Source organism: Spea bombifrons, chromosome 1 (genome assembly GCF_027358695.1).
Source record: "Spea bombifrons isolate aSpeBom1 chromosome 1, aSpeBom1.2.pri, whole genome shotgun sequence".
In the NCBI taxonomy this organism is placed as follows: Eukaryota; Metazoa; Chordata; class Amphibia; order Anura; family Pelobatidae; genus Spea; species Spea bombifrons.
Genome location: NC_071087.1, coordinates 47,912,482 through 47,936,342, shown reverse-complemented (window position 1 = coordinate 47,936,342; position 23,861 = coordinate 47,912,482). Strand labels below are relative to the sequence as shown.

The 23,861-nt window shown below is 42.0% G+C and overlaps 1 protein-coding gene across 1 annotated transcript in view; it reads right to left on the bottom strand.

Moving 5' to 3' along the window:
- Positions 1-8,806: 8,806 nt before the first annotated feature.
- Positions 8,807-23,861, bottom strand: part of CENPE (centromere protein E) — a 33,597-nt gene continuing 18,542 nt past the window's right edge. The window contains exons 33-56 of the mRNA XM_053461542.1: positions 23,631-23,766; positions 23,394-23,521; positions 23,063-23,305; positions 21,100-21,417; positions 20,776-20,928; positions 20,198-20,503; positions 19,192-19,512; positions 18,807-19,055; positions 18,121-18,435; positions 17,284-17,388; positions 16,920-17,192; positions 16,014-16,328; positions 15,773-15,937; positions 15,100-15,264; positions 14,507-14,722; positions 14,198-14,422; positions 13,785-13,994; positions 13,305-13,505; positions 12,708-12,911; positions 12,470-12,582; positions 11,754-11,851; positions 11,429-11,591; positions 10,842-11,341; positions 8,807-9,166 (exon numbers count right to left, since the gene is read on the bottom strand). Coding sequence (XP_053317517.1) covers positions 9,072-9,166; positions 10,842-11,341; positions 11,429-11,591; positions 11,754-11,851; positions 12,470-12,582; positions 12,708-12,911; positions 13,305-13,505; positions 13,785-13,994; positions 14,198-14,422; positions 14,507-14,722; positions 15,100-15,264; positions 15,773-15,937; positions 16,014-16,328; positions 16,920-17,192; positions 17,284-17,388; positions 18,121-18,435; positions 18,807-19,055; positions 19,192-19,512; positions 20,198-20,503; positions 20,776-20,928; positions 21,100-21,417; positions 23,063-23,305; positions 23,394-23,521; positions 23,631-23,766 — 5,217 coding nt within the window. The 3' untranslated portion in view covers positions 8,807-9,071. The remainder of the gene's footprint in view (positions 9,167-10,841; positions 11,342-11,428; positions 11,592-11,753; positions 11,852-12,469; positions 12,583-12,707; positions 12,912-13,304; positions 13,506-13,784; positions 13,995-14,197; positions 14,423-14,506; positions 14,723-15,099; positions 15,265-15,772; positions 15,938-16,013; positions 16,329-16,919; positions 17,193-17,283; positions 17,389-18,120; positions 18,436-18,806; positions 19,056-19,191; positions 19,513-20,197; positions 20,504-20,775; positions 20,929-21,099; positions 21,418-23,062; positions 23,306-23,393; positions 23,522-23,630; positions 23,767-23,861) is intronic.

Sequence of the window (23,861 nt, the reverse complement as noted above, 5' to 3'; positions counted from 1 at the left end):
GTCTTGCTTGGGTTCATCACCTCCACTGCTGCAATGTAGCGTAAAATAAACCAAGTCTCAACCTTAATTTTGCTTCCCCTGAGAACATCATGAAGTACCCATCTTTTGTCTAATTCCAAAGGCTTAACTGACAGGGTCACTCTGTATAAAGTTAAGAACCCCTGGCAGAGACACTTGCTATAAGGGAAGGCCCAGGGGCATTGTTAGATTACAAAAAGATCCAGGGGCTAATGTCCATTAGTTTCCAGACACTTTCTCCCAGAACTAGTTGAGTTTGAGGATATTATATATAGAGCTGAAACAACGAATCGATAAAATCGATAATAATCGATAACGGAAATCATCGATAACGATTTCCGTTATCGATTAATCGAGTGATCAATTCGTTGTTGGAGCACTCGGCTCCTTTTACTTACCTCCGCGAGCGTTCCCCGCTTCTGCTACACGCTCTGCAGTCTCCGCCTTCTTTTAGCTACGTGACGGATGTGACGCGTTCCGGAGGTAAGTATTCTTCATGTCTATGTGCACGGATCGCACAGAGCGAATCGCTCTGTGCGAATGGAGCCACTCGCACAGAGCGGTTCGCTCTGTGCGAGTGGCTCCACTCGCACAGAGCGGTTCGCTCTGTGCGAGTGGCTCCATTCGCACAGAGCGGTTCGCTCTGTGCGAGTGGCTCCTTTCGCACAGAGCGGTTCGCTCTGTGCGAGTGGCTCCATTCGCACAGAGCGGTTCGCTCTGTGCGAGTGGCTCCATTCGCACAGAGCGGTTCGCTCTGTGCGAGTGGCTCCATTCGCACAGAGCGGTTCGCTCTGTGCGAGTGGCTCCATTCGCACAGAGCGGTTCGCTCTGTGCGAGTGGCTCCATTCGCACAGAGCGGTTCGCTCTGTGCGAGTGGCTCCATTCGCACAGAGCGGTTCGCTCTGTGCGAGTGGCTCCATTCGCACAGAGCGGTTCGCTCTGTGCGAGTGGCTCCATTCGCACAGAGCGGTTCGTGAGTGTGGGTGCAGGGCAGAGTGGGGGTGGGGGTGCAGGGCAGAGTGGGGGTGGGGGTGCAGGGCAGAGTGGGGGTGGGGGGTGCAGGGCAGGAGACTGGGTGCAGGGCAGAGTGGGGGTGGGGATGCAGGGTGTGAGTGTGGGTGCAGAGCAGAGCGGGATGCTGGGTGCAAAGTGCCAGTGCTGGGTGCAAAGTGCCAGGGCTGGGTGCAAAGTGCTGGGTGCAAAGTGCCAGGGCTGGGTGCAAAGTGCAAAGTGCTGGTGCAAAGTGCTGAATGCTGGGTGCAAAGTGCTGGATGCAAAGTGCCAGGGCTGGGGCAAAGTGCTGGGTGCAAAGTGCTGGGTGCAAAGTGCCAGGGCTGGGTGCAAAGTGCTGGGTGCAAAGTGCTGGGTGCAAAGTGCAAAGTGCTGGGGCAAAGTTTCTTGAACAGTAATAGTCCACCTCTTTTCAGAATGTTTGGGGTTATTTTGTTTCATAAATATTGTGTTTGGGTTCTTGTACTTTGAAAATATTGTTTTTTATTACATCATAACAAAATAAGAATGTTAATGTAAATTTTAAGTTGTTTTTTAACATCCAGTTCATTAAATTCTTTTAAATAAACGAAAAATTTGCATATTGTTTTTTTTTATCCGATTAATCGATTAATCGAAAAAATAATCGGCCGATTAATCGATTATTAAAATAATCGTTAGTTGCAGCCCTAATTATATATGTATGTATATAAATGTATGTAGAAAGCTGGGTATAGGTAAAGTGCTCCGTGTATACCACCAAGCCCTTTGGCTGCAAAAGCTGCTACAGTTACTTTGGGGAAAAGTCGACTTGCAGGTGAAGAATTTGCAAAAATCAATATTCATAAAATAACCATTACTGTAATTTATACAAATATGCCAGAAGCGGAGACCAACGCAACAAAATCCAAAATTACCTTGTGATGGATCTGAATGTTACTGCTAATTTTTCTGAGATATTTAACCAAAATTATCCTCTCAAGAAATCAGGATGTACATAAAGCTAAAGTGTGTTTTTTTTTTTTTTTTAAGAAAAAGCTAGATAGAAGAATTTTTTTTTTGCATCATCACAACCCTTATTCACCTAACACTACAGTGGTGAATATGGTGTTGGATTCAGCAAACAGAGCCCCGTAGTCATAGAGTTAAGTAAAAGGCAGTGAGTGGGCACATGGTTAATGGTGATCGTCTGTATGAGGACAAAATGTTATAAAATAAATAAAAAAGGATTTACAGAAGCAGACATTTCAATACACAGCACAGAAATCCAATAACAAATTGCAAAAACCATTAATATTTATGAAAATGGCCTTCTATTACAGTAATTGATACAAATATACTAAAAGTCAATACATATTACCAAAAATACCAATAAAATAACTCCCAATTACCTTGGAATGGAATCAAATGTTACCACCAATTTCTCTGAACTAAAACTATTAATCTGAAACGATCCCCTCAAAGACATCTCAGTAACATTTAAAATACAAATCAAACACAACCCCGGAAGAACAATGAAATAGCGTCATTCCCCTGTATTGTTTAGCTCTAGGAATGCAGAGCTGAATTGATGATGTGAGGATGTGTTAATCAGGCATAAGATATAAAATTAGCTTTAAAACCAAGCTCTGGCTAAATTACTTTGTAATAAGCAAATCCTTAACCTAATTAAAAAGATGCTAGACTTTAAGCAGTGGGTGGCTAATCCCCCCCCTTGTACTACATTGTATTCTATGGAACCACGAAAGGTCTTGATGTGTGTTGTTGGATCACTTTTAAAACCGACCGCGTAAGCAGCAGGTTTCAATCTGTATATACTAAAGCTCAAAGTTACGCAGAAAGTAACTTTCACACAAAACGGCACCATCTGAACTGTATGCTTTAAAAGCATGGCTCGGTAATACAAGATTGCAAGGTTGTAAGAGTGCTCAATTCTTGGCCTATTGTTTACTTTCATTTGCAATAAGTAGAAAGTCAGACGCCCCCGCTATATGCATCAGAGGAGTAACCTTCTGCATCCTTGTAGCTTCTTCCTGTATTTATCGAAGGAAAATCATACATGCTTAGAAGAAAATACAATCTAGTTTAGCCATCTGTTGTCATAATGGTTATACCCCATCCCAAGAAGAACCTGCAGAAAAACAGAGTATTTGGTTAATATTTATCCCAAAAGATAGGCTTAAATCTGGACTTAATTGACAGGGCTGCTTTAATAGTTAAAACTAAAAAACATGTTTGATGAAGGCAATTATCAATTTTGAAGTACAGACACTCATCATTTATGATGACCGAGCGCCCGCTTTGTTTTCTCTACCTTGTAAATGTATGGGTGGATTCAGCAGAATCCTCTTATGCATTTGCATCATTCTCCATCCCTCTCAGCTCCTTGCCTTGCAAGATTAGTTTATCTGCTCCCACGTGCCTGCTGTATCTATGAGCTCTAGGAGGTCTGAGACTCCCGGCATGCACAGAAAGAGCTCCCATAGATTTCCAATGAACACACTAATGCCGCTTATCGTGAAGACAGCATTAGACACATCACGTAAAAAACAAACAAAAATGGAAATTTTTACTCACCGTAAATTCCTTTTTCCTTAATACAGTGGCAGTACGCTGGGTAATGTTCTTTTCTCGGGACAAGATCTAAAGACAAAACAAACAATTAAGTGCCCCGGAACCCCTCCTCCTTACCCATAAAAACCAGGGCGAAACCGGAGGAAGACAGTAAGTAACAAGACAGACACCAAATAGCTTGCCAAACATAATTTATTATATAAGGGAGGGAAACTGGTACTGCCACTGTATTAAGGAAAAAGGAATTTACGGTGAGTAAAAATTTCCATTTTTCCCAACATACAGTGGCAGTACGCTGGGATGTAGCAAGATCCCAGAAATGGGGGGGCCATATCAGGAGACCACCGCCTGGAGCACCTTACGCCCAAAATCCGCCGCAGAGGAGGAAAAGATGTCTAGCCGATAATGGTGCACGAAAGTGGAAAACGAGGACCAGGTAGCAGCCCTACAAATGTCCTCAGGAGAAGCCGCAGCTTTTTCAGCCCAGGAGGCCGCCATAGCCCGAGTAGAATGTGCCCTGATGGGCCATTGTAGAGCGAGACCACTAGCGTGGTAAGCCATGCGGATGGCGTCCACCAGCCAACGAGAAATAGAAGCTTTAGAAACTGCTGACCCGGCCGACCGTCCAAAGTATTTGATGAATAGCTGGTCTGAAGAACGGATGGAGGAGGTACGAGCAATATAAATTTCCAAAGCTCTCTTGACATCTAACGTGTGCCAAATCAATTCATCCGGAGAGGAAGGACACGGAAAAAAAGTAGGAAGGACCAAGGGCTGACAAATACTGGACCGGGAAATGACCTTAGGAAGAAAAGAAGGCTTAACATGGAGAACAACTTTATCTTCATGAAAAATCGTAAACTCCGGAGAGGATGAAAGCGCCTGGATTTCCCCAACTCTCCTAGCCGATGTAATAGCCACTAAAAAAACTGTTTTCAGCGACAGAAACTTCATGGATACCTCCTCCAGAGGTTCAAATGGAGCTGAACACAATGCTCGAAGTACAATGGCAAGATCCCACGATGGAAACAAGGACCTCCTAGGAGGACGGCGAATAGTAGCGGCCTTAAAAAAACGTCTAATAAGCATGTGAGAGGCCAGATCTGAAAGAAAAAAATGACTAAGGGCCGAGATCTGCCCTTTAAGGGTCGAGACACTAAGGCCCAAAGTCAAACCTTCCTGTAAGAAAGAAATGACGGAATTGATGGCAGGAGGAAAAATGGGAATGTGCCTAGTGGTGCACCATCGAAGGAACTTGGTCCATACCCGAAAATAAATCTTGGACGTCGAACTCCGGACAGAAGTTAACAGAAAGTCTGCGACGTCCTCGTCCAAACCCTGGTCACTCAAGATCAGCCTTGCAACAGCCAGGCTGTCAAACGGAACATCTGAAGAAGTTCCAGGCGAAGGTCGATGTTCTCGAGAAGATGTGGAGAAATCGGAAGCTCCCAAAAGGTGATGGTCAACTGCCGGAGGAGGACAAACCAACCCCTGTTGGGCCAGTATGGAAGGATGGCCAAGACCCTGGCTTTGTCGTGTCGGATTTTCAGCAGAACTCGAGGAATCAATGCCACCGGCGGGAAGATGTAGGCTAACCGGAAATTCCACACCATGGAAAGACCGTCCAAAAATTGCGGAAGATCCCATCGGTTGAGGGACGCGAATACCGGGACCTTGCGGTTCTTGCGAGTCGCCATCAAATCCACTTCCGGAAGACCGAAGCGTGACACCAGAGTGGAGAAGGTTTGAGGGGTCAAAGACCATTCTGTCTGTGACCATCTTGCTCTGCTTAAATCGTCCGCGATTAAATTGTAGCGACCTCTGATGTGCGTCGCCGAAATGTCCGTCAAATGAAGTTGGGCCCACTCCATAATAACTGCGCACAGGATCTGAAGACTCCGGATCCGCGTGCCGCCCTGCTTGTTGATATATGCGACGGCCGCTGCGTTGTCTGATTGGATCTTGACAGCTTGACCCTCTATCAACGATCTGAAGGCCAGGAGAGCCTGAAGAATTGCTTTTAGCTCTCGGAAATTTGAAGAGCGGACAGCATCTACTGGAGCCCAATCTCCTCTTCGAAAAAGGGAGCCCACATGGGCTCCCCATCCTCGGGCGGAGGCATCCGTGGTGATAATAATCCAATTTCTGGGACGGAAAGAGAGTCCTCTGGCGAGATGGGACGACTGCTTCCACCAATTCAACTGGGAGAGAACCTGGCTGCTTATAGCGAAGGACGTTTCCAGATCTTCTTCTTGCCTGGACCAGTTCGAGAGGATCTGCCATTGCAAGGGACGAAGTTGACACCTTGCCCAAGGAACCGCCGGGATGGCAGAGGTGAGAAGACCCAGAATGCTCATAGCCTTCCTGACAGAGCAAATTGGATTTCTTTGCAGCGACGAGATCTCTTGTTTTATCTTGAGGCGCTTGGAACGCGGAAGATAAACGCAAAGGGACATTGAGTCCACCAAAAACCCCAGAAAAAGCGTCCTGGAAGAGGGAATGAGGCAAGATTTTTTCTTGTTGATTAACCATCCGTGGATTTCCAGAAACTTCATAGTAACGGAAAGGTCTGACAAAAGTTTCTCCCGGGAGGCCGCCATGATCAGCCAATCGTCCAGGTAAGGAATTATCGAGATACCTTGTTCTCTGAGATGAGCCGTCAACGGACAAAGGATCTTTGTAAAAACTCTTGGGGCTGATGCCAGACCGAAAGGAAGGGCCTTGAACTGGAAATGATGCACCCTGTGATTGACGCGCAAAGCAAACCTCAGAAACTTTCTGGACGCTTCGGCAATCGGTACATGAAGATAAGCGTCTTTCAGGTCTAAGGTGACCATCAAATCTCCCTTCTTTAGCACCTGAGTGACTGAGGTGATACTCTCCATCCGGAAATGCTGGTAGGGGATACAGCGGTTTACTGACTTCAGGTCTAGAACCGGACGAAAGGAGCCATCCGGCTTTGGTACCAGAAACAACCGGGAATACACTCCTTGAAATCTTTGGTGAACGGGAACCGTCTCTATCACCGCTTTTCCCAGAAGCTTCATGCTTTCGGAAAAGAGAGACAAATTTTTTCGTTCTAAAGGGTAGGACGAAATCAGGAAGTGGTGGACCGGAGGCCGAAAGAACTCTATCCTGTAACCTTCCGAAATAATTTGACGAACCCACGGATTTTGTGTGGTCTGTTCCCAGGATAGGCTGAAGTGACGAAGACGTCCTCCCACCTTGCAGTCAGAACTTTCTTTTATCCTGCTTTTTCGGCCGATCTTGGAATTTTTTATCTCCAAATGGCCCACGAAAATTCTGAGATCTGGAGGATTGGAAGACGGGTCTCGGGTTCCTATAAGGATATCTACGGTTCCACCTTGGCCTTCGATCCTGAGGCAAAGCTCTTTTAGTATCCGAAATCTGTTTAATAAGATCCTCCAACGGAGCACCAAACAACTTCTTACCCTCTAAAGGTAAGTCACAAAGCGCAGACTTAGAAGCTGAATCCGCCGTCCAGGACCGTAACCAAATGGCCCTGCGTGATACAGATGACAAGGCCATGTTCTTGGCTGATAGCTTAAGAGACTCCTGAGCTGAATCCACAAAAAAATCGTTGGAAAGCCTTAAATTCTTCAACAGTTTATTAATCTCTGAATCAGCATCCTCCGCAAGACGATCCTGCAAAAGTTGAAGCCACATGTGCTGGGCCCTAGCCACTGCAGCACTAGACACTGCCACCTTGCATTGAGCTCCTGCCGCCTGGAACACCCGCCTGCAAGAAGTCTCCGCTCTCCTGTCCATAGGGTCTTTAAGCCCGGACACTACACCGATGGGGAGAGTAGTCTTTTTGGAGAGCTGGGCCACCTGTACGTCCACTTTGGGGGGATCTTCCCAAGAATATTCCCCCTGAAGCCTGAACAACTGCTTAAAGCGTTTAGAAATGAAGGCTCTTTTTTCAGGGTGCTTCCATTCCCTGGCGATAAGGTCATCCACTTTAGGGAGTACCGGAAAACCTTTAACCTTCCCCACATCTCCTACTAGGAGCATACGAGTCACCTCCTTGGTGAACTTACGGAGATCCTGGGAGGGGAAAACCATCTCTTCCTCTGAACTATCACTAGAAGAACTAGAGGACCGGGAGACCTCACCCGAGGAAAGGTCTGAATGAGATGAAGACCTGGATCTCTTGCGTTTGTGCGTGGAATCCAACTTGACTCTCTCCTGAGATTGAGCTGCCGAGAATTGAAATGCCTCAAAAGTTTGCGCTAAATTTTCCTGGAACCACCCGAGGAAGGATTGAAGGTCTTTGCGCTTTTCAGCAGCAAGCTGTTCAGCAGAGCAGGCATTGCACACCTTTTTCCTGCAGCCATCAGGCAGTGGAGTAGCACATTCAGCACAAGACAAATGCTTAGCTTTGGAAGTGGCCTTTTTGGGAGCGGAAGGAGGTCTTTTATCCTTATCCGGATTCTCTGACGGTAACGGACTAGACATCTGATGAAAAATAAAGATATTTTATATTAAAAGTTTTTTTTTTTTTTTTTTTTTTTTTTTTTTAGGAGGGAAGAGGATAGGAAAGAGTCAAGATAAAGAAAATATCTTACCCTAACCTCCTCTGAACCGTGTGGGGGGGCTGGTGACACGGCTGCACTGTACTGACGAAAGCTCCAGCAGTCAGACAGGCAAAGCGCTTAAATGCAATTTTTAAAATTGCCGCCCTCCGGAAGATCCGATTCGCGCATGCTCAGTAGCGCGATCGGATCTTCAGTGGAACGCAACGACACCCGGGCGTGCGTTCCACCCAAACTGCGCATGCTCCCACTTCCTTGCTCAGATAAGGAAGACGCCATTACATCCTCCGTAACGCGGACCGCTACGGAGGGAAGCCTCTCTCTGCTCACCACCCGGGGAGCAATCGGAGGCAACGAAGACCCCCAGGCAGCAACCCGTGTGCCTCACCAGCTGCCGAACTCCTGTCCGGATAGATGAAACACCCGTCCAGACCGACGAAAGACCTGTCCGTCCCTGCAAGGGACAAGAAAAGAACTGTCTTCCTCCGGTTTCGCCCTGGTTTTATGGGTAAGGAGGAGGGGTTCCGGGGCACTTAATTGTTTGTTTTGTCTTTAGATCTTGTCCCGAGAAAAGAACATTACCCAGCGTACTGCCACTGTATGTTGGGAAAAAAAACACTGCATCAATCTCACCAACACATAAGAAATAATTAACTGGACACTAATCAAAAAGACGTATTGCACTTTATTAACAAAGACAGACATAAAAACATGTTAACATAATCCATGTGCACTGGTGTCATAGTGATCTTATGTTTCTTGAGTAATAAATAAAATTAAATTCTAGTTTTTAGTATACCATTTCTTATTTCCAAAATACAGTGATTTTGCTGTGCTAAAGAGAAAAAACATAAAAACATTCAGAAACTATAAAAACATATATAACTTTGGAGATTTACAAGGCATAAAGCAATAGGGTTTTAATAGAAATATTTAGGAAGTTTTACATTCATTGGTTGTGGGTTTTTTCGGCGCAAACCACCATTCATCATTCTGACTTGTTGGAGCTGCAGCTTCGTTGTTTAAATCTGCAAAGAAACAGCAACAATTTATATGAAACTTTCTATTTAAAAAACCCCAAAAACTAAACACAAAATTCGAAATGTTTAAGAACCAACATGTGTTGACAGCACTCCAGCTAACAGAGCAGCCTCGGAAATTGCCAGGAGACTGGTAAATTTACTGCGTACGTAGCTATGCGTCTCAAGAGAAAGGTGGGACGGAGTTTAAAATCAGCAACAGATGGGAGAAAAAGGAAGAAATTAAGCTATAGGGAAAAAGATCACAAACACAGATCATATTCAACATCTGGAACACAAGACAACATTCACTCACAGAAGCGGTTATTAGGAACCAACAAATGTATCACTTCTGCTCCATACTTCCATTGTGGAATAAGCTTTTCTGCATAGGCTCAATGTAATCATTGGCACGCAGCTTTAGGTTACTTTAATGGACAAGTAAATATGGAAGCACCTGATGCAGACACTCAGATTTAAGACTGAGCACTTTGGATTTTGATTTGTCCGGTGCCTTTAAACGGAATTTTTTTCAGCGTAGTACTAAAAAGGCCAGTTTGAGTGAAAACTTAGAAGATCAGAGCTAAAAAAATCATGACTATTTTCAACATAGGCCTTAAAATTTTGTCTCATTTAAATCCTTCCCCAGCTGCCTCTACTTCCATTGTAACCAGTGGGAGCTTAGCACCCATTAAAACCAACGGCAACACCAGCAGCCTATCACGTGTATATGGCCCATGCGGATATTTTGCTAGCGTACATTGAATTGGCTGCTGCTACTCACATGGACCGCCTGTGTGCGCAAGATGTTTACATACTAACGTTTTCAATTCACCATCGATCTCATTTTCTCTCTCCTATTTTACGTTCATGAGAGGGCTAGAACCTTCTGGCCTGGTGGCAGGTATGGCTAAGTGCCTACACACTAAAACAAGCATGCTCAATAACCCTTACATCAGCCAGGGCCTCTTTAGATGTCCTTGCATCTGTGCTTTTAACACGCAGGATCCAGTAATGTAGAGTTATGTGACCTCATTGCTCACCTGCCTCAGAGTGTTGGCTGGTCCAACTCAGACCAGCCCTGTCCGAAGTGCTTTGCCCTTGAAGCCATTCCACTCTTGGTCTCCTGATCTGGTTTGCATTTGTAAAGCCTTATATACCTTCATGAAGCATGTCTGAAGGCTTGCACACTATACTGATTTAAAGGGGAACTGTTGTCATAACAGTTTTTAGTATAAATTAAACCAGCTAGAACTTGTGCTTGTTTTTCAGTCAACACAATTGTTTGGGAAAAGGGTGACCATATGTCGCAGGACCAACATGACAGGTAAAGGAACGACACACAAAGGACAACTGATGAAGACTGACAGGGGAATAAGAAACTGAAACCTGTCTCCATAGTATATGAAGGCAGGCAGGCAGAAGCTCACTGGGGTTTGTGCATTAGAAATCACGGTAGACTTCTGGATTAGTGAACGCACCACCAGCCATTTAGTGTAAGTTTGTGAGCCCCAGTAGTCTTCACATCTTATGTCTGATTAACAAGCAACATGCATGAAAACATCCATGCCTCACATAAAATGAGCCCAGCTCCATGATGTGAGGCATATATTTAATGGTTCTGAAGGTTAAGACCAACAAACAATCATTTAAAAGAAATACAGATCAAAATTAGCCAACTTACCTGGAAAATCACCTAGCTTGGAATTGTCGAAAAACTGTGTTGGACAATATGGTAGTGACTTGGACCTCACATCGAAGAATTTACTTTTAGGGGAATCTAAAGTTTGTTGCAAGTTCTGCTTTTTGGATGGCGATACAGTCAAATTGCTGAGTAATGGGCCATCAAGCTTAACAGGGGACTTTCTACGTACGGCAGACTTCTTTGGAGAAACCGTGGGCATACTGAGCCTTTCAGCCTTGCACGGGGATAGCGCAACAGGTTTCATTATCTGCGCCTTGCATGGAGACCCTCCTCGCTTTCTGCTCAGTCCGGTTCTGCCCGGAGACGTCACATAGAAGTGAAGAATCTCAGACTTGGTTGGAGAAACGGGAGGGGGTCTTTGTGCCTCAGCCACACTGGATGATGACGACATTCCTAATGACTGATGTGAAATGCTTGATCGGGACACTGCTGCTTCAGATACTTTGCCTTTTTGTTTATCTTCATGATCTGATGTGTTTCTTTAAAAAGGACAAAAAAAATTTTTTACTTAAAAGAAAAAGGAATTAAAAACAAAAAACCAAAAACATCTTACATTTCAGCCTTACCTTGACATTTGAAGATATTTTTTCTTATACTGCGCAAGCTCCTTTTCCAGTGCCGCCTTTTCCGACCGAAGAACCAGCAAGGCTGTGCTCTGGACTATGCCGCTTCCACCACCACATGTTACTGGAAACTGGGAGGAACTGGGGGCGATTTTCTCGATACAAACTATTTGGAAACAAAATGAAAGAAAAAGGAAATCTACGGGTGATCTCAGTTTATGAAACATTTTATTCAGCACATCATGTTTACAAATGATAAGGTCATATATTCTCTTTTAGGAGTTTTACGCTTAAAATCACAACGCACATCTCATGTTTTTAAACCTACCCGTAGCATCGCCTTCATTTTGCATTCTTCTTAATTTTTCCTTTAATTTCCGCAAACATTCTTCTTTATCGTCAACGCAAGCCTTTAATGATGCAATTCTACAATACACACAAGGACCAATTGTGATTAACCACATGGGATTTCTACAGGGTGTTCACAGGAGCCCTGCTCTTTCAACTCTGACACTTTACTATACATTATGAAAGACCAAGTTTTTTCACCAAGAATGGCTGGCCCTGCATAATAAAATTGGTCATGGTGTCACCGATATAACCATGTACTCTAAAGGGCCAATCAAGCCTTTATTTACAAGATAAGCTCGTTGGGGTTGATTTTTTTGTAATATTTACTGTGGGGGGGAGGGGGGTAGATTACAACTCTCCTGTAAATGACTGCTATGTTGAAGAAACGACCAAATGCACCCATATATACATATAAAAGTAGGTTACGGGGGTCAAAACGAACAAAACACCCCACCACTACTAGTATTACTAGACTTATATTGCTAATACAGCTCATGGAAGGCAATGGCATCCAAGGAGAAAGCCAAAAATGTAGCTGCTAGCACACAGCAACAAACATTAGCCTTTAGTCAATATTAATTTGGAAGCGGTCGTCACTGGACATGAGCGATCAAGGCAATGGTGGCTCCATTACCGACGATTGCACCAACAGTCACCAACGCCTGTTCTTTTCAGTGATGGGTTTGCACTTACTCTTTGTCCATTGATTTTGTCAGTTTCATTTTTTCCATCTCTATCTTCACAACTTGTGTTTTGAGGTCATCTATTTCCTCTTGGTATGGTTTTGCACCTTTGGAAACTTTATCCTAAAGAAAATGCATCAACGTGAATCACTCCAGCCAGGGCACCATAGGTTTACTACCATGGGAAATATTCATTTGCGCCCATAGTTAAACACACACAATAAATTGAAGGCTTTATAAACACATACGTGTAGATTTTTGATCTCCTTTAGTGCGGCCTGAAGATTGTTTTCTTGTTCAGCCATCTTCGCCTGCATCTTTGACAGTTCTGCTTCAGCTGGGTGTGATAACAGTTTGCTCTGCAGCAAGGATGCAGTTTCTCCTTTTTGTCTGGCATACACTTTGGCCGAGTCCAGCTCACCTTCCAGTGCTTGTATTCTGGACTGCATTTTCTATGAGGCATTGAGAGAGAAAAAAGTTATACGAAAGAAAAATGCAAGTTGCCAAGCAGTTAACAATACAGTAACCACATGCACAAAAATACAAAAAGGAACTTAATTGTGCTTTATGGAGCAGGGGAACAGGTGTATCATGAATCCAGGCTACACATTTTTAGTTTCAAAATGGACAAAAAAAGACCAGATGTGGCGTGCAAGTAATTCTAGTGTAAAGTTGCAGCACTATGCCATAGTTTGCCATGGTGAGAAAAAAAAAGGCTTCTAAAAACTTTGCACCATAATCACTTCTTACACACAATCTCCTATGCATCTCAGAAATTAAATATACTAGCTTTTAATTAGCTAATTTTCAATTTGAGATAAGATTTACCATTAAATAGGAATTACCTTTAACTGAGCATGTACACCCTTCAATTGTTCTTGAAGCCTTGCATTTTCTTCGTCTATAGCATTCATGTTTGCACTGGGAGCAAGTTGCTGTACTCTTTTCAGCAGCTCTGTATTCTTATCTTTTGTTTCTTGGATTTCTTTTTCAAATTGTTTAATGTATAACTTAACCTCACGGTTTATCTTTGACTGAACAACAGCCTGTAACGCCAGAAAATAAAGCAGTTATATGCAGGGTTTCATTCCAGCAAAGTGTGTGCTTTTTTTTTTATTTTTTTTTTATTTCCATATGCAAATTCTGCTCTCCCAACTAAAGAATAGCACAGATCAGAGCTCCAAAAAGTAGGCAATTGTACCAAATACAGCAGATAACGGCTAATCTAGGCCTTCCATGCGCACATAGCAAATGTCCTCTGGCTCATAAGAGGTTTACATGGCCATCGACTGAAAAACGCGCATAAAAGAAAAATTACACTTTACCTTAAGCTTCTTCGTCATTAGTTGCAGAAGTCCGGAAAGTCTCTTATTTTCCTGTTGAACACCATCATTTAGTTTTTGGGGGTCAAAGTGCAGGCCCTTGAACTCATCTAGCCAATGATGGAAATCCTTCTTAGATTTCACTTCTTCTTGAAGTTTCTCTCCCACACTTGTTAGAATGGTCTGAACCTCTGATAAATCATCTTCAACAAGCTGTACAAAACCAATGAAATTTATTATATGTATATATATTTTTTTTTTAAAGCATGGAAACACAAACTTCAGTAATCACTCGACTCCAAAGTAAACCTCTCGTCTAACTATCAACAGGAGAATCTGGTGGAGTTAAGAACTCCAAGGGAAATCTTAAAAGACAAGGGGAAATAAGGCTTATGACATTTGCTCATGATTAATACCTTTGTGAGGTTGCACTTCCTGTCAATTTGCTTCTTTAAGAATTCAAGTTGACAGAACTTAAATTTCTCTGCTGCGGATTCTGACCATTTTGTGCCATTTTGCTCCAGGCTCTGGATCTGAAGTTTGAGTTCATCATTTCTCTTCTGCTCTGCAATCAACTCATGTTCATAGACCTTTATTAAGCTGTACTGCTCTTCTTTGACTGCAGCATTTCTGTATATAATCTGCAAAGGAAAGCCCCAAAAGCAATTAGTGCCCTATTACACCACCACTGTATCGTTTATACCACGTACACAGGCCATACATACCTGAAACTTGTTAAGAAGAGTTATCAGCTGAACGTTCAGTTTCTGATGCTCAGTCTGTAAATTCCCAAATGACCTGGACTGTGCCGATGATAGAACTTCCTTTACCTGACACATCATCTGTTTGTACAACTCTGTCTCAGTTTGAAGCTCACTAGAGAGGTTGGTGAGCAAACTGTGATGATCACTATATCCACTGGAGATTTTCACCATGAGATCCTGTTTGTGAAGAAAAACAAACGCTTATAAATCTAGGACATTCTGTTAGAGCAGTGCTGTTCTTCACTTAGTCTTCCCGTTGGGTGAGTGTGGCATGGTCTATCCCAAGTAGAGCCGCTTTTGACCTCAATAACAGCAGTATAGGTCTGATGTTATTGGAAGTGTGCAGCCAATGTACTACATCGGACATCAGGGTTGGCTAACCCACACCATGGGAGATCAGGAAAGATTCTGATGTAGATGGATTGAAATAGTTCTGAAAATGTATTGGGCGTGTTTCAAAATACCACTACTTAACCCTTTTTAAATTATTACATTGGCAAGAGTTATGAAAGAAAACCACAGCTCGTCACAAGTCACTTTCAGAGCAGTAATACCATTAATTTTTCATTCTGGTTTTCCAAGGTGTTTGTGCATTCAGCAACTTCATCTTCTTCTTGCAAAGGTTCACTGGGCTTTAAATTCAAAAGTAAAATCTCTTCCTTCTTCTGATCAAGCTCATCGCAAAGCTGAACATTCTTCAGTTTTTCATTTTTGACCTCCTAAAAATACATGCGTACACAGAAGAAAATTAAATCATGTACGGCAAGTCAGACTACACAAAACTAAATTGTTTAAAAACACATTTTCATTATAAAATAAATACAAAAACATTATCTCCTCTATACTAATGGGGTAGGCAGTCTTATGCAGATACAAGAACAAGAAATAATTAGGCAACCTGAGTTCTATATCAAAATACACAACCAAGTGGACCTAAAGTGTCAAAATACCCCCCCCCCAAAAAAAAGGGATCAATGAAGGGAGCTTTCAAAGATTGCCACTCTATGGATAATTAGAATACACCGTTACTCAATAATTGCAATTCATTAACAGTTTCTAACAAAGACACTTACAAAAGCTGCACAAATAAAACAATTAACATTAATAAATAGAATATTAAACACATAGCAAGACTGATAATTTGATGTAAAGCCATATAAAACAAAAGTGATGTAATGTTTAGTAAGTGCCAACTTTCTTTCGCTTATCAACGAACCACAAACATACCTCCTCTAGCTCCTGAGTCTTTAGCTCTAAAGCGGACACCTGCAGTAACAGCTGTTCGATCTTATTTGCTTTTGCTCCAAGAGTCTCGTTAATCTCGTCATTTTTTTGCTTGATAGTCTGAAGTTCCAGCTTACATTTACTCAACTCCTCCAGCAGCTGTGCGGACTAATGAAAAGTTCCAGGTGAATCTCAGAAGTTACACAGTGCGAACAAACAGTTTACGGATTCTTAAAATACTTACTTCAGTCTCCTGGGCCTGAAGATCATTATAAATATTTTCCTTTTCACTTCTCACTCTCTGAAGAAGTTGTTGGAACTGCTCCTGGTCCTGATAGAGAGAGGAGATTTTCAGCTCTTGTTCCAGTACAGTCTTTTGGAGCTGATTTTTTTCATCCTCCATGTTCTGAACTGTAGCGTCTCGACTCTCCATCTTCTCCTTCAGTTGGTCTATTTCAGTAACCAGTTCTTCCAAGCGGCTGCTTTCTTTGGTTTGCAGCACTTGGAGGACATCGTGTTGATTTTTCAGTGTCTCTAGATCGATTCTTAACTTCTCGGCCTGTATAACAACAGAACCCAAAACAATAATCAGACATCTAATTTTTCTTTTCTGGAGTGCAATAGCACAATCAAGATGAAAGCACACATTCAGATCCAAAATAGTGCACCATGAAACCAATACTCCTTATTAAACAGGCCTAATATAGTATTGCATGCGCCAAAAGCCATGACTTCTACAGAACTTATCTGGAAAGAGTTATTTAAAGAGTAGAATTTACACGATTGAGTGAAATATTAAGAACATTTCAAGGAATATTAATTTTTATACGGCTTTCATTCGCATACTGACCACTACTTCTCAGATATAGCCAGACATATCCTAGAGGAATGCACTCCACAAAGCCCGCGTTGATATGACCTAACTCCCTGTATTTGCATTAAGTAATGCCACTCACTGAGCTACTCCTGCAAGGTGGTATGAGCTGAATATAAACTATGAAGGACAAGCACACTGGGGCCGGCCATTCCTCACATATAACAGTATCACAGTGTTGAAATAGTTTGGCTGTTCTGTAAAATCACAAGCTATTGTATACATGCCTGAATTGTTCAGTACACACAATGACAACATTGCCAACTGGAAACGTACCTCTTCTTGTAAAGTTTCCTTTGAAAGCAGCAGCTGATCCCTCTCCTCTGTGACGGTTTGAATGTCTTCTGTAAGATCTCGAGCTTTCTTGGAAGCTTCTTCTTTCTCCCGTTTCACATGCTCCAGCTCCAGTTCTTTGCCTCGTAGAGTTTGGTTAAGCTGCTCCACGTTGGAAGTCAGTCGTTCCAGCGACTCATTAAGGACCTCTCTGTCGCCAAGACCTTCACTCATAATGGTTTCATGGTCGCGTAGTTCCTTTTCTAGAGAAGATATCTTTGAAGATGCACACAGACAAAAATCAATAAACATAAAAAAACAAGTTCACAAATGCAGTAGGTACACAGTAAGGTATTCTATTACATACATTTTCTTGTAATGAAGAAATCTGATTTGTCAGCTGCTCTTCTCTTTTCTTCTGTTGTTGTAATTCTTCTTGAGCTCTTCTGAGGTCATCCTGGGTCTCTACAGACTATAGAAATATAATCACAATAGGGTAATGTTATAGAGCTTTTCTAAGGTTCTACATTAACAATGCACATTTCTGTAGACAAGATGCTATCAAAATAAAGTATGTAAAAACATTCAAAAACATGTGGAAAGCTCAAACGCTGGATAATCGTAAGCTAGGCTTTGGTGAATAAAATGGTTGACGCAAATCATGGGAACCATGGCTGGTGGGACTGGAAACTCTGTTGGCGAACCCCATGTATAAAACATTACTCTACGTTTCACAGTATGTAGGAGTATGCGGTGTGTAATGCATACCCTGATACAATCCAACTGATTTCCTACCCTCACTCCCTATTAGTTGTCCTTGACATTCGAACTGGTAAAAAAAAAAATCTAACTTGCGTGAAAGATTATTAATTCATCAGTCTGTGCAGAAACGAAAGCGCTACGCGACTCAGCGGTTTTGTTTGGTGCACAGAACCGTGTTAGGTCACCTTGACTTTGTGGATAGGAATAAATGAAAGCCCAAAACTCGAAAGTTGCATGAACAATAGAGTCAGCACAACTATTTTAGTTGGTGATGCTGCAAATTGTGAATTCCAACTGTACAAAGTATAGCATACACCCCATTGAGACACCGAAAGGAGGGAAATGACGGAAAGCTATGCTTTGTTTTGTTTGTTTTTCTGCAATGTCAGACAAGAAATTAAAATTGCCTTTTGTTTTCTGAAGGCCTATTCAAGATTCTTACCATATCAATGTTCTCTTTCAGGTCTTCTTTCAGCTGGTCCCTCTCTGAAGTTAATTTCTCCTGTGTTATTTTCAGCTCATTTCTCTCGTTAGAAAGAGTTTCAGTTAGTTGCTGAAGATCATGAAGTTTTTCCTCCGTCTCTGCTTTTTCCTGCTGGAGAGTCTGTAACGAAGCCCCTGTGTCCTTCAAACTCTCTGTTAGTTGTTCTATTTCATCTTTAAGTCGCTGCTGGGATTGCTCAAGCTGCTGCTTCTCATGAACCATTTGCTGCTCTTCGGCAGCCTTCTTCTCTAGTTCATGTTTAAATTGCATAACCTGCAAAAAAAGGTACATTTTGAACAAGATCATGGAACCTAATGGGGGTTATAAGAGAGTCATGGTTATACCACCACTTGAACTTTACACAAATCAACCAATGCATTTGAGTTAGACAAATCAAATCAGCTGAAAGGGACTTCTGAAGTTTTCAAATGCGTATGTGACTCTACATCTAAACTCTATGAATGCTTATTCACTAATATGCAGGACAGACCTCTTTAGGGTTGTGTTAGCTAGTATCGGTGGTACAGAAAAGAAATATGGCTGCTTTGGAGGCTGAAAATACAAATGCCAGCCAGCACATGAAAAACTAGTAATTTGTTCTGGTGTTAATTTTCTTTCCAATTTCTTAAATAAAGTGTTCTTACCAACTCGACATTCTCTTTTAGTTCTTCTTTCAGCTGGTCCCTCTCAGATTTCAAGTTCTCCTGAGTCATCTTCAGTTCATCACCCTCCTGAGCCAGGGTTTCCATTTTCATTTCGAGATCAGCGAGCTTTTGCAGTGCCTCGGCTTTCTCTTGCTGCAGAGACAGTAATGTGGCTTCTGTATCCTTCATACTACCCGTTAATCGTTCCACTTCATCCTTGAATTTGTGGGCATGTTGGATATCCCCATTCTCCTGATGCACAAAAGGTTATTAATTATATAAACAAAATATTATATTGAACAGATACTATAAAGAGGAAAAAAATAATCCAGATTTTATGTTTTTGCATTTGCGTTAAAGACCATGGCAAACTAAAATTTAGAACTCTTACCATCTCATTTTGCTCTTTTAGGCTTTCTTTCAGTTGATCCCTCTCCAAGAGCAAGTTCTCCTGTGCAATTTTCAGGTCCTCTCTCTCCTGATAGAGGGCGTCTGTCTGCTGCTGAAGATCCAAAAGTTTTTGCTCCGTCTCAACTTTTTCCTGTTTGAGAGTCTGTAATGTGAGCTCTGCGTTCTTTAAACTCTCCATTACTTGCTCCATTTCCTCTTTTTGTCTCTCCTGTGATTCCTTAAGCTCCTGCTTCTCTCTGAAAATGTGCTGCTCTTCAGCAATCTTCTTCTGCAGTTCATCTTTCATTTGGATAATCTAAAATACATAATAGAAAACAAACATAATGGAATATCTTATTTACACTTGGTTAACAAATAAAATTAGTGTGATCGTGTGCCAAATAAAAACTCTGGTCCAATACCACCATAACACTTCCAATTCCAACTAATTTAATGCTTTGAAGTCTTAGCAAGGCCAGGTCATTTGCAATAATTTCTGCATCCTTCTGTTTAAAAGCTCACTTTAACAACGGAAAACTTTTTTTGGCAGAAGTTCAGCTTTTCATTGGCCGTTGGCTTGAGATGAACAAACGGTTAAACATGTATTTCAAAATTACTATTTTAACCTCATGCTGACGAGTCCCATGAAGGACGAAACAGCTGTCCATGAGTGGTGATCTGGCTATTGTACCTCTTCCCAAGTTTTGTCTAAAGGCTGTCTTGTACAGCGGGCAATTACTTTCAAGGGATCCATGTATAAAGTGGATATAGAGGCAAAGGTGATAATTGTTAACCTTATTTGCATGTGCCTACCCAGAATCCCTTGTGGTTGTGAAAGCACCATGAGATTTCTGAGGGAAAAACAAGCCATCTGGCTTGTCTGGTGTCTGTAGATGAGTGTTTAATAATACTTCTACTACCCATTAAATTTAAGTGGAAGGGTTTCCATCACCTTTTACCCACCATAACGTATGTAATACTATTTTAACCATAATTGTTACCGTTTCAATGTTCTCATGCAGCTGCTCCTTCAGCTGGTCTCTCTCTGATTCCAGACCAAACAGTGTGATTTTCAGGTCATCTTTCTCCTGAGTAGCAGCTTCCATTTGCTGTTGCAAACTTTGGAGTTCTCTTTGGGCCTCATGCTTTTCTCTTTCTAGAGACTCAAGAGCAGACTGTGTGTCATGCAGAGTCTTGGAAAGGGTCTCCATTTCACCTTGTAACAGAGTCTGAGTTTCCTCAAGCGCCCCCTTCTCACAAACAAGCTGTAGCTGTGCTGTTGTCTTTTCCTCCATTAAACAGTCAACCTACAATACATTTATACACGTTACAAAGCATCCCGCTGGGGAGCAGCTAAATGACAAGTCTCGTTTTAAAACTCCAATAATGTCTTCATTGATTTGGATGCATTAAAAATAATGCAAATGGACCCAACATGGCACAAAAAAAGAATAAAAAGGTCCATTCCATTCAGTCGCTCAAAATCCAAAGTGTAATAAGGACAAATTAAAAACTGTCACCTGAAATATAGATTCACTAAAGCCGTAGGATGTACGGAGAGATACCGGTAGCCATTTACCTTGTCATCTGAGGACACCTCAGAATTAGTTGCAGTTTCATTTTGGTGTGTTGTAGATGAATTGTGAACGGTCTCCCCCCTCAGATCATCAAACACTTGCTTTCGGTCTAACTCTTCACAGGATACAGATTCAACATTTTCTACTTCAGAACCCTAAAAAAAAAAAAAAAAAAAAAAAAAAAAAAGCGTTGGGGATAAATGTGATTAATATACATAACTACATGTAACGAATTCTACTACTCAAGTACTTAAAAATTAGACCATGTCTATTAACAACTGCAATAGTAAGGCAAGCTATAGAAAGAGTCAAAATGTTCTACTTACACACTTAGTAATGTGTTTCATGCTTTCTCTTAGATTAACATTTTCACTCAATAGACTTTCCAGCTTGCTCTGTATTTCTTCTTTGTGTAATTTGACGTTTTCCAGCTCATGGTGAAGAAGGCTCAGTTTGCTTAGAAGTTCCACCTTCTCTTGTTCCGCAGATTCCAATAACTCCTGGCTGCACTGAAGACTCTCCTCCAGAAGTCTGATTTCAGAGGCCGCGCTTTCGTTGTGCTCCCCATCACGAGAGCTTCGCCGAGCAAGAACAGGCTTTTCATCACCGTATTCAGACGCAGAGGCGTCTTTCTCATTCAGTTCCTGTAAAATCACATTCAACTGTTTTTAGAGATTCAATTTCATGTAAAGCCTTACGGTAACTGTGGCCTTGGCCCTATATTACATATACATACACAATATATCTATATATATATATACACACACACACATCTATATCTATATCTACATATACACTTGTGCTCAAACGTTTGCATAGCCTTGTGAAATGTTGTTAGCCATCATGTGGATGCACTGAACAGGCTAGATACTGAGCCAAGGGGAGCAGAGAAGAACTGTCAACAGATCTGCGTAACAAGGTAATGGAACTTTATAAAGAGCGAAAGGAATTTAAAAAAAGATATCCAAAGCCTTTAAAATGCCAGTCAGTCCTGTCTAATCACTTATTAAGAAGTAGAAAATTCAGGGATCTTTGATACCAAGTCAAGGTCAGGAAGGCCAAGAGAGATTTCAGTCATAACTGCCAGAAGAATTGTTTGGGATACAAAGAAACCCACAGGTAACCTCAGGAAAAATACAGGTGTGGTTGTTTCAAGGAGCACAATACTACGATACTTGAACAAAAATGAGCTCAATGGTCAAGTTGCCAGAAAAATGAGCCTTTACTGCAACAATGCCACAAAAAAGCCCTGTTACAATATGCCAGACAACACCTTGACACACCTCACAGCTTCTGGCACATTGTAATTGGGAGTGGTGAGACCAAAACAGAGCTTTATGGTCACAAACATAAGCGCCATGTTTGGAGAGGGGTCAACAAGGCCTATAGCGCAAAGAATACCATCCCCACTGTGAAGCATGATGGTGGCTTAGTGATGTTTGGGGGGGGCTCTAAAGGCACAGGGAATCTTGTGAAAACTGATGGCAAGATGAATGCAGCATGTTATTGGGAAACACTGGCAGACAAGTCTTCCACATGAAAGCTGCGCATAGGACACTCTTGGACTTCTCAGCATGACAATTATCCTAAGCACAAGGCCAAGTTGACCCTCCAGTGGTAACAGCTGTGGCCATCACAGTCTCCTGACCTTAATATCATCGAGCCACTCTGGGGAGATCTCAAACATGTGGTTCATGCAAAACTACCAAAGATTTGCATGACCTGGAGGCATTTTGCAATGACGAATGGGCAGCTATACCACCTGCATGAATTTGGAGCCTCATAGACAACTATTACAAAAGACTGCATGTCGTATTAAGGGTATCCAGACTTTTGAACAGGGGTCATTTCATTTTTTTTTTCTTTGTCGCCACCATTTTGCAGAAGTTCACGGGAGGTTACTTCTGTTAAAAAGGCAAAGCCTCTGTACACATGCTCTACTCCGGGGGGAAAATATATGGCCAGGAGGTCATGTCCTTGTCCCATTGTCCAAGAAGAAGTGAACAAAACACTTTTTGGTGCAGTGGACAAAGACAAAAGAGAGAAGACAGAACAGGAAGACGCAAAAGAAGCAGAACTGCGTGGCACAGAGACAGGGACACTAAAGCAGGGAAGGTAAGGAGACATTTAGAGAAAACATGAGTGACAACAAATTGTTTCCAAATGTGAAGAGCCCCCTCGATTTATGTCCGAAACAAATGGGCCAGAAAACAAAATAAACTACTTCATATAAGATTGAGTTTTAGAAAAAGCACCACAATACAACAAATAATCCATCATGCTTCTTACATGTTCATATTCCTCTAGGTCTTTCATCTTCTGATTTAGCTCTGTGTTAAGATCATCAATAACCTTTTGAAGTTCTTCTTTTTCTTGGGAAAATAAACACAACTGGTCCTTTAGTTGATCAAGTTTTTCATTAAGAAGATTGCGCTCAGCTTGAGTCTCCTCTAGGCTTTTCTTTATATCCCACATACTTTCTTCGGTTTCTTGAGCGTATTTTCCCTCTGTCTGCAGCTCCTGATCTTTTGCCTACATAAATAATCAGGTTAGCCCCACAAAAGCAGCGCTCTAGAATACACACGAAAACAAAAAAGTCACCACATGCTCTACTGTTTACCTGTCTGCACGACACAGGTCCTTTGCCGAGAGTTCCATTAGTTGTCAAAGAATCCAAAGTAAAAAGCAGCTGGTCCCGCTCTTCGGTCACCTGTTCAAGTTTCTCCGATATCTTTTCATATTTGGATTCTGGAAATAAAGCAAAACAATCTTTAAGAAGTCAAATCCCACCATCTCCTTCGCTAAAACCAAGCTTCACTGATCTCTAAAATGAATAAAAACATTTGAGGCCACTTACCAGTTTCCTTGAGTGTTTCAAAAATGCTATCCAGTTTAAGTTTTTGTTCTTCCACCTTTTTATGTTCTTCTTCCACTTGACACTTAAGATGGTTTCGCTCAGCCTTCTCAACCTCAAGTAGCGCAATCAGCTCTTCCTATAAAAATAAAATTACAGGGAAAAAAAAAAAAGTTAGTGTCTGTTCACAATATTACTACAATAATTTGGTACAAAAAGCTAGATGTCTTTCAG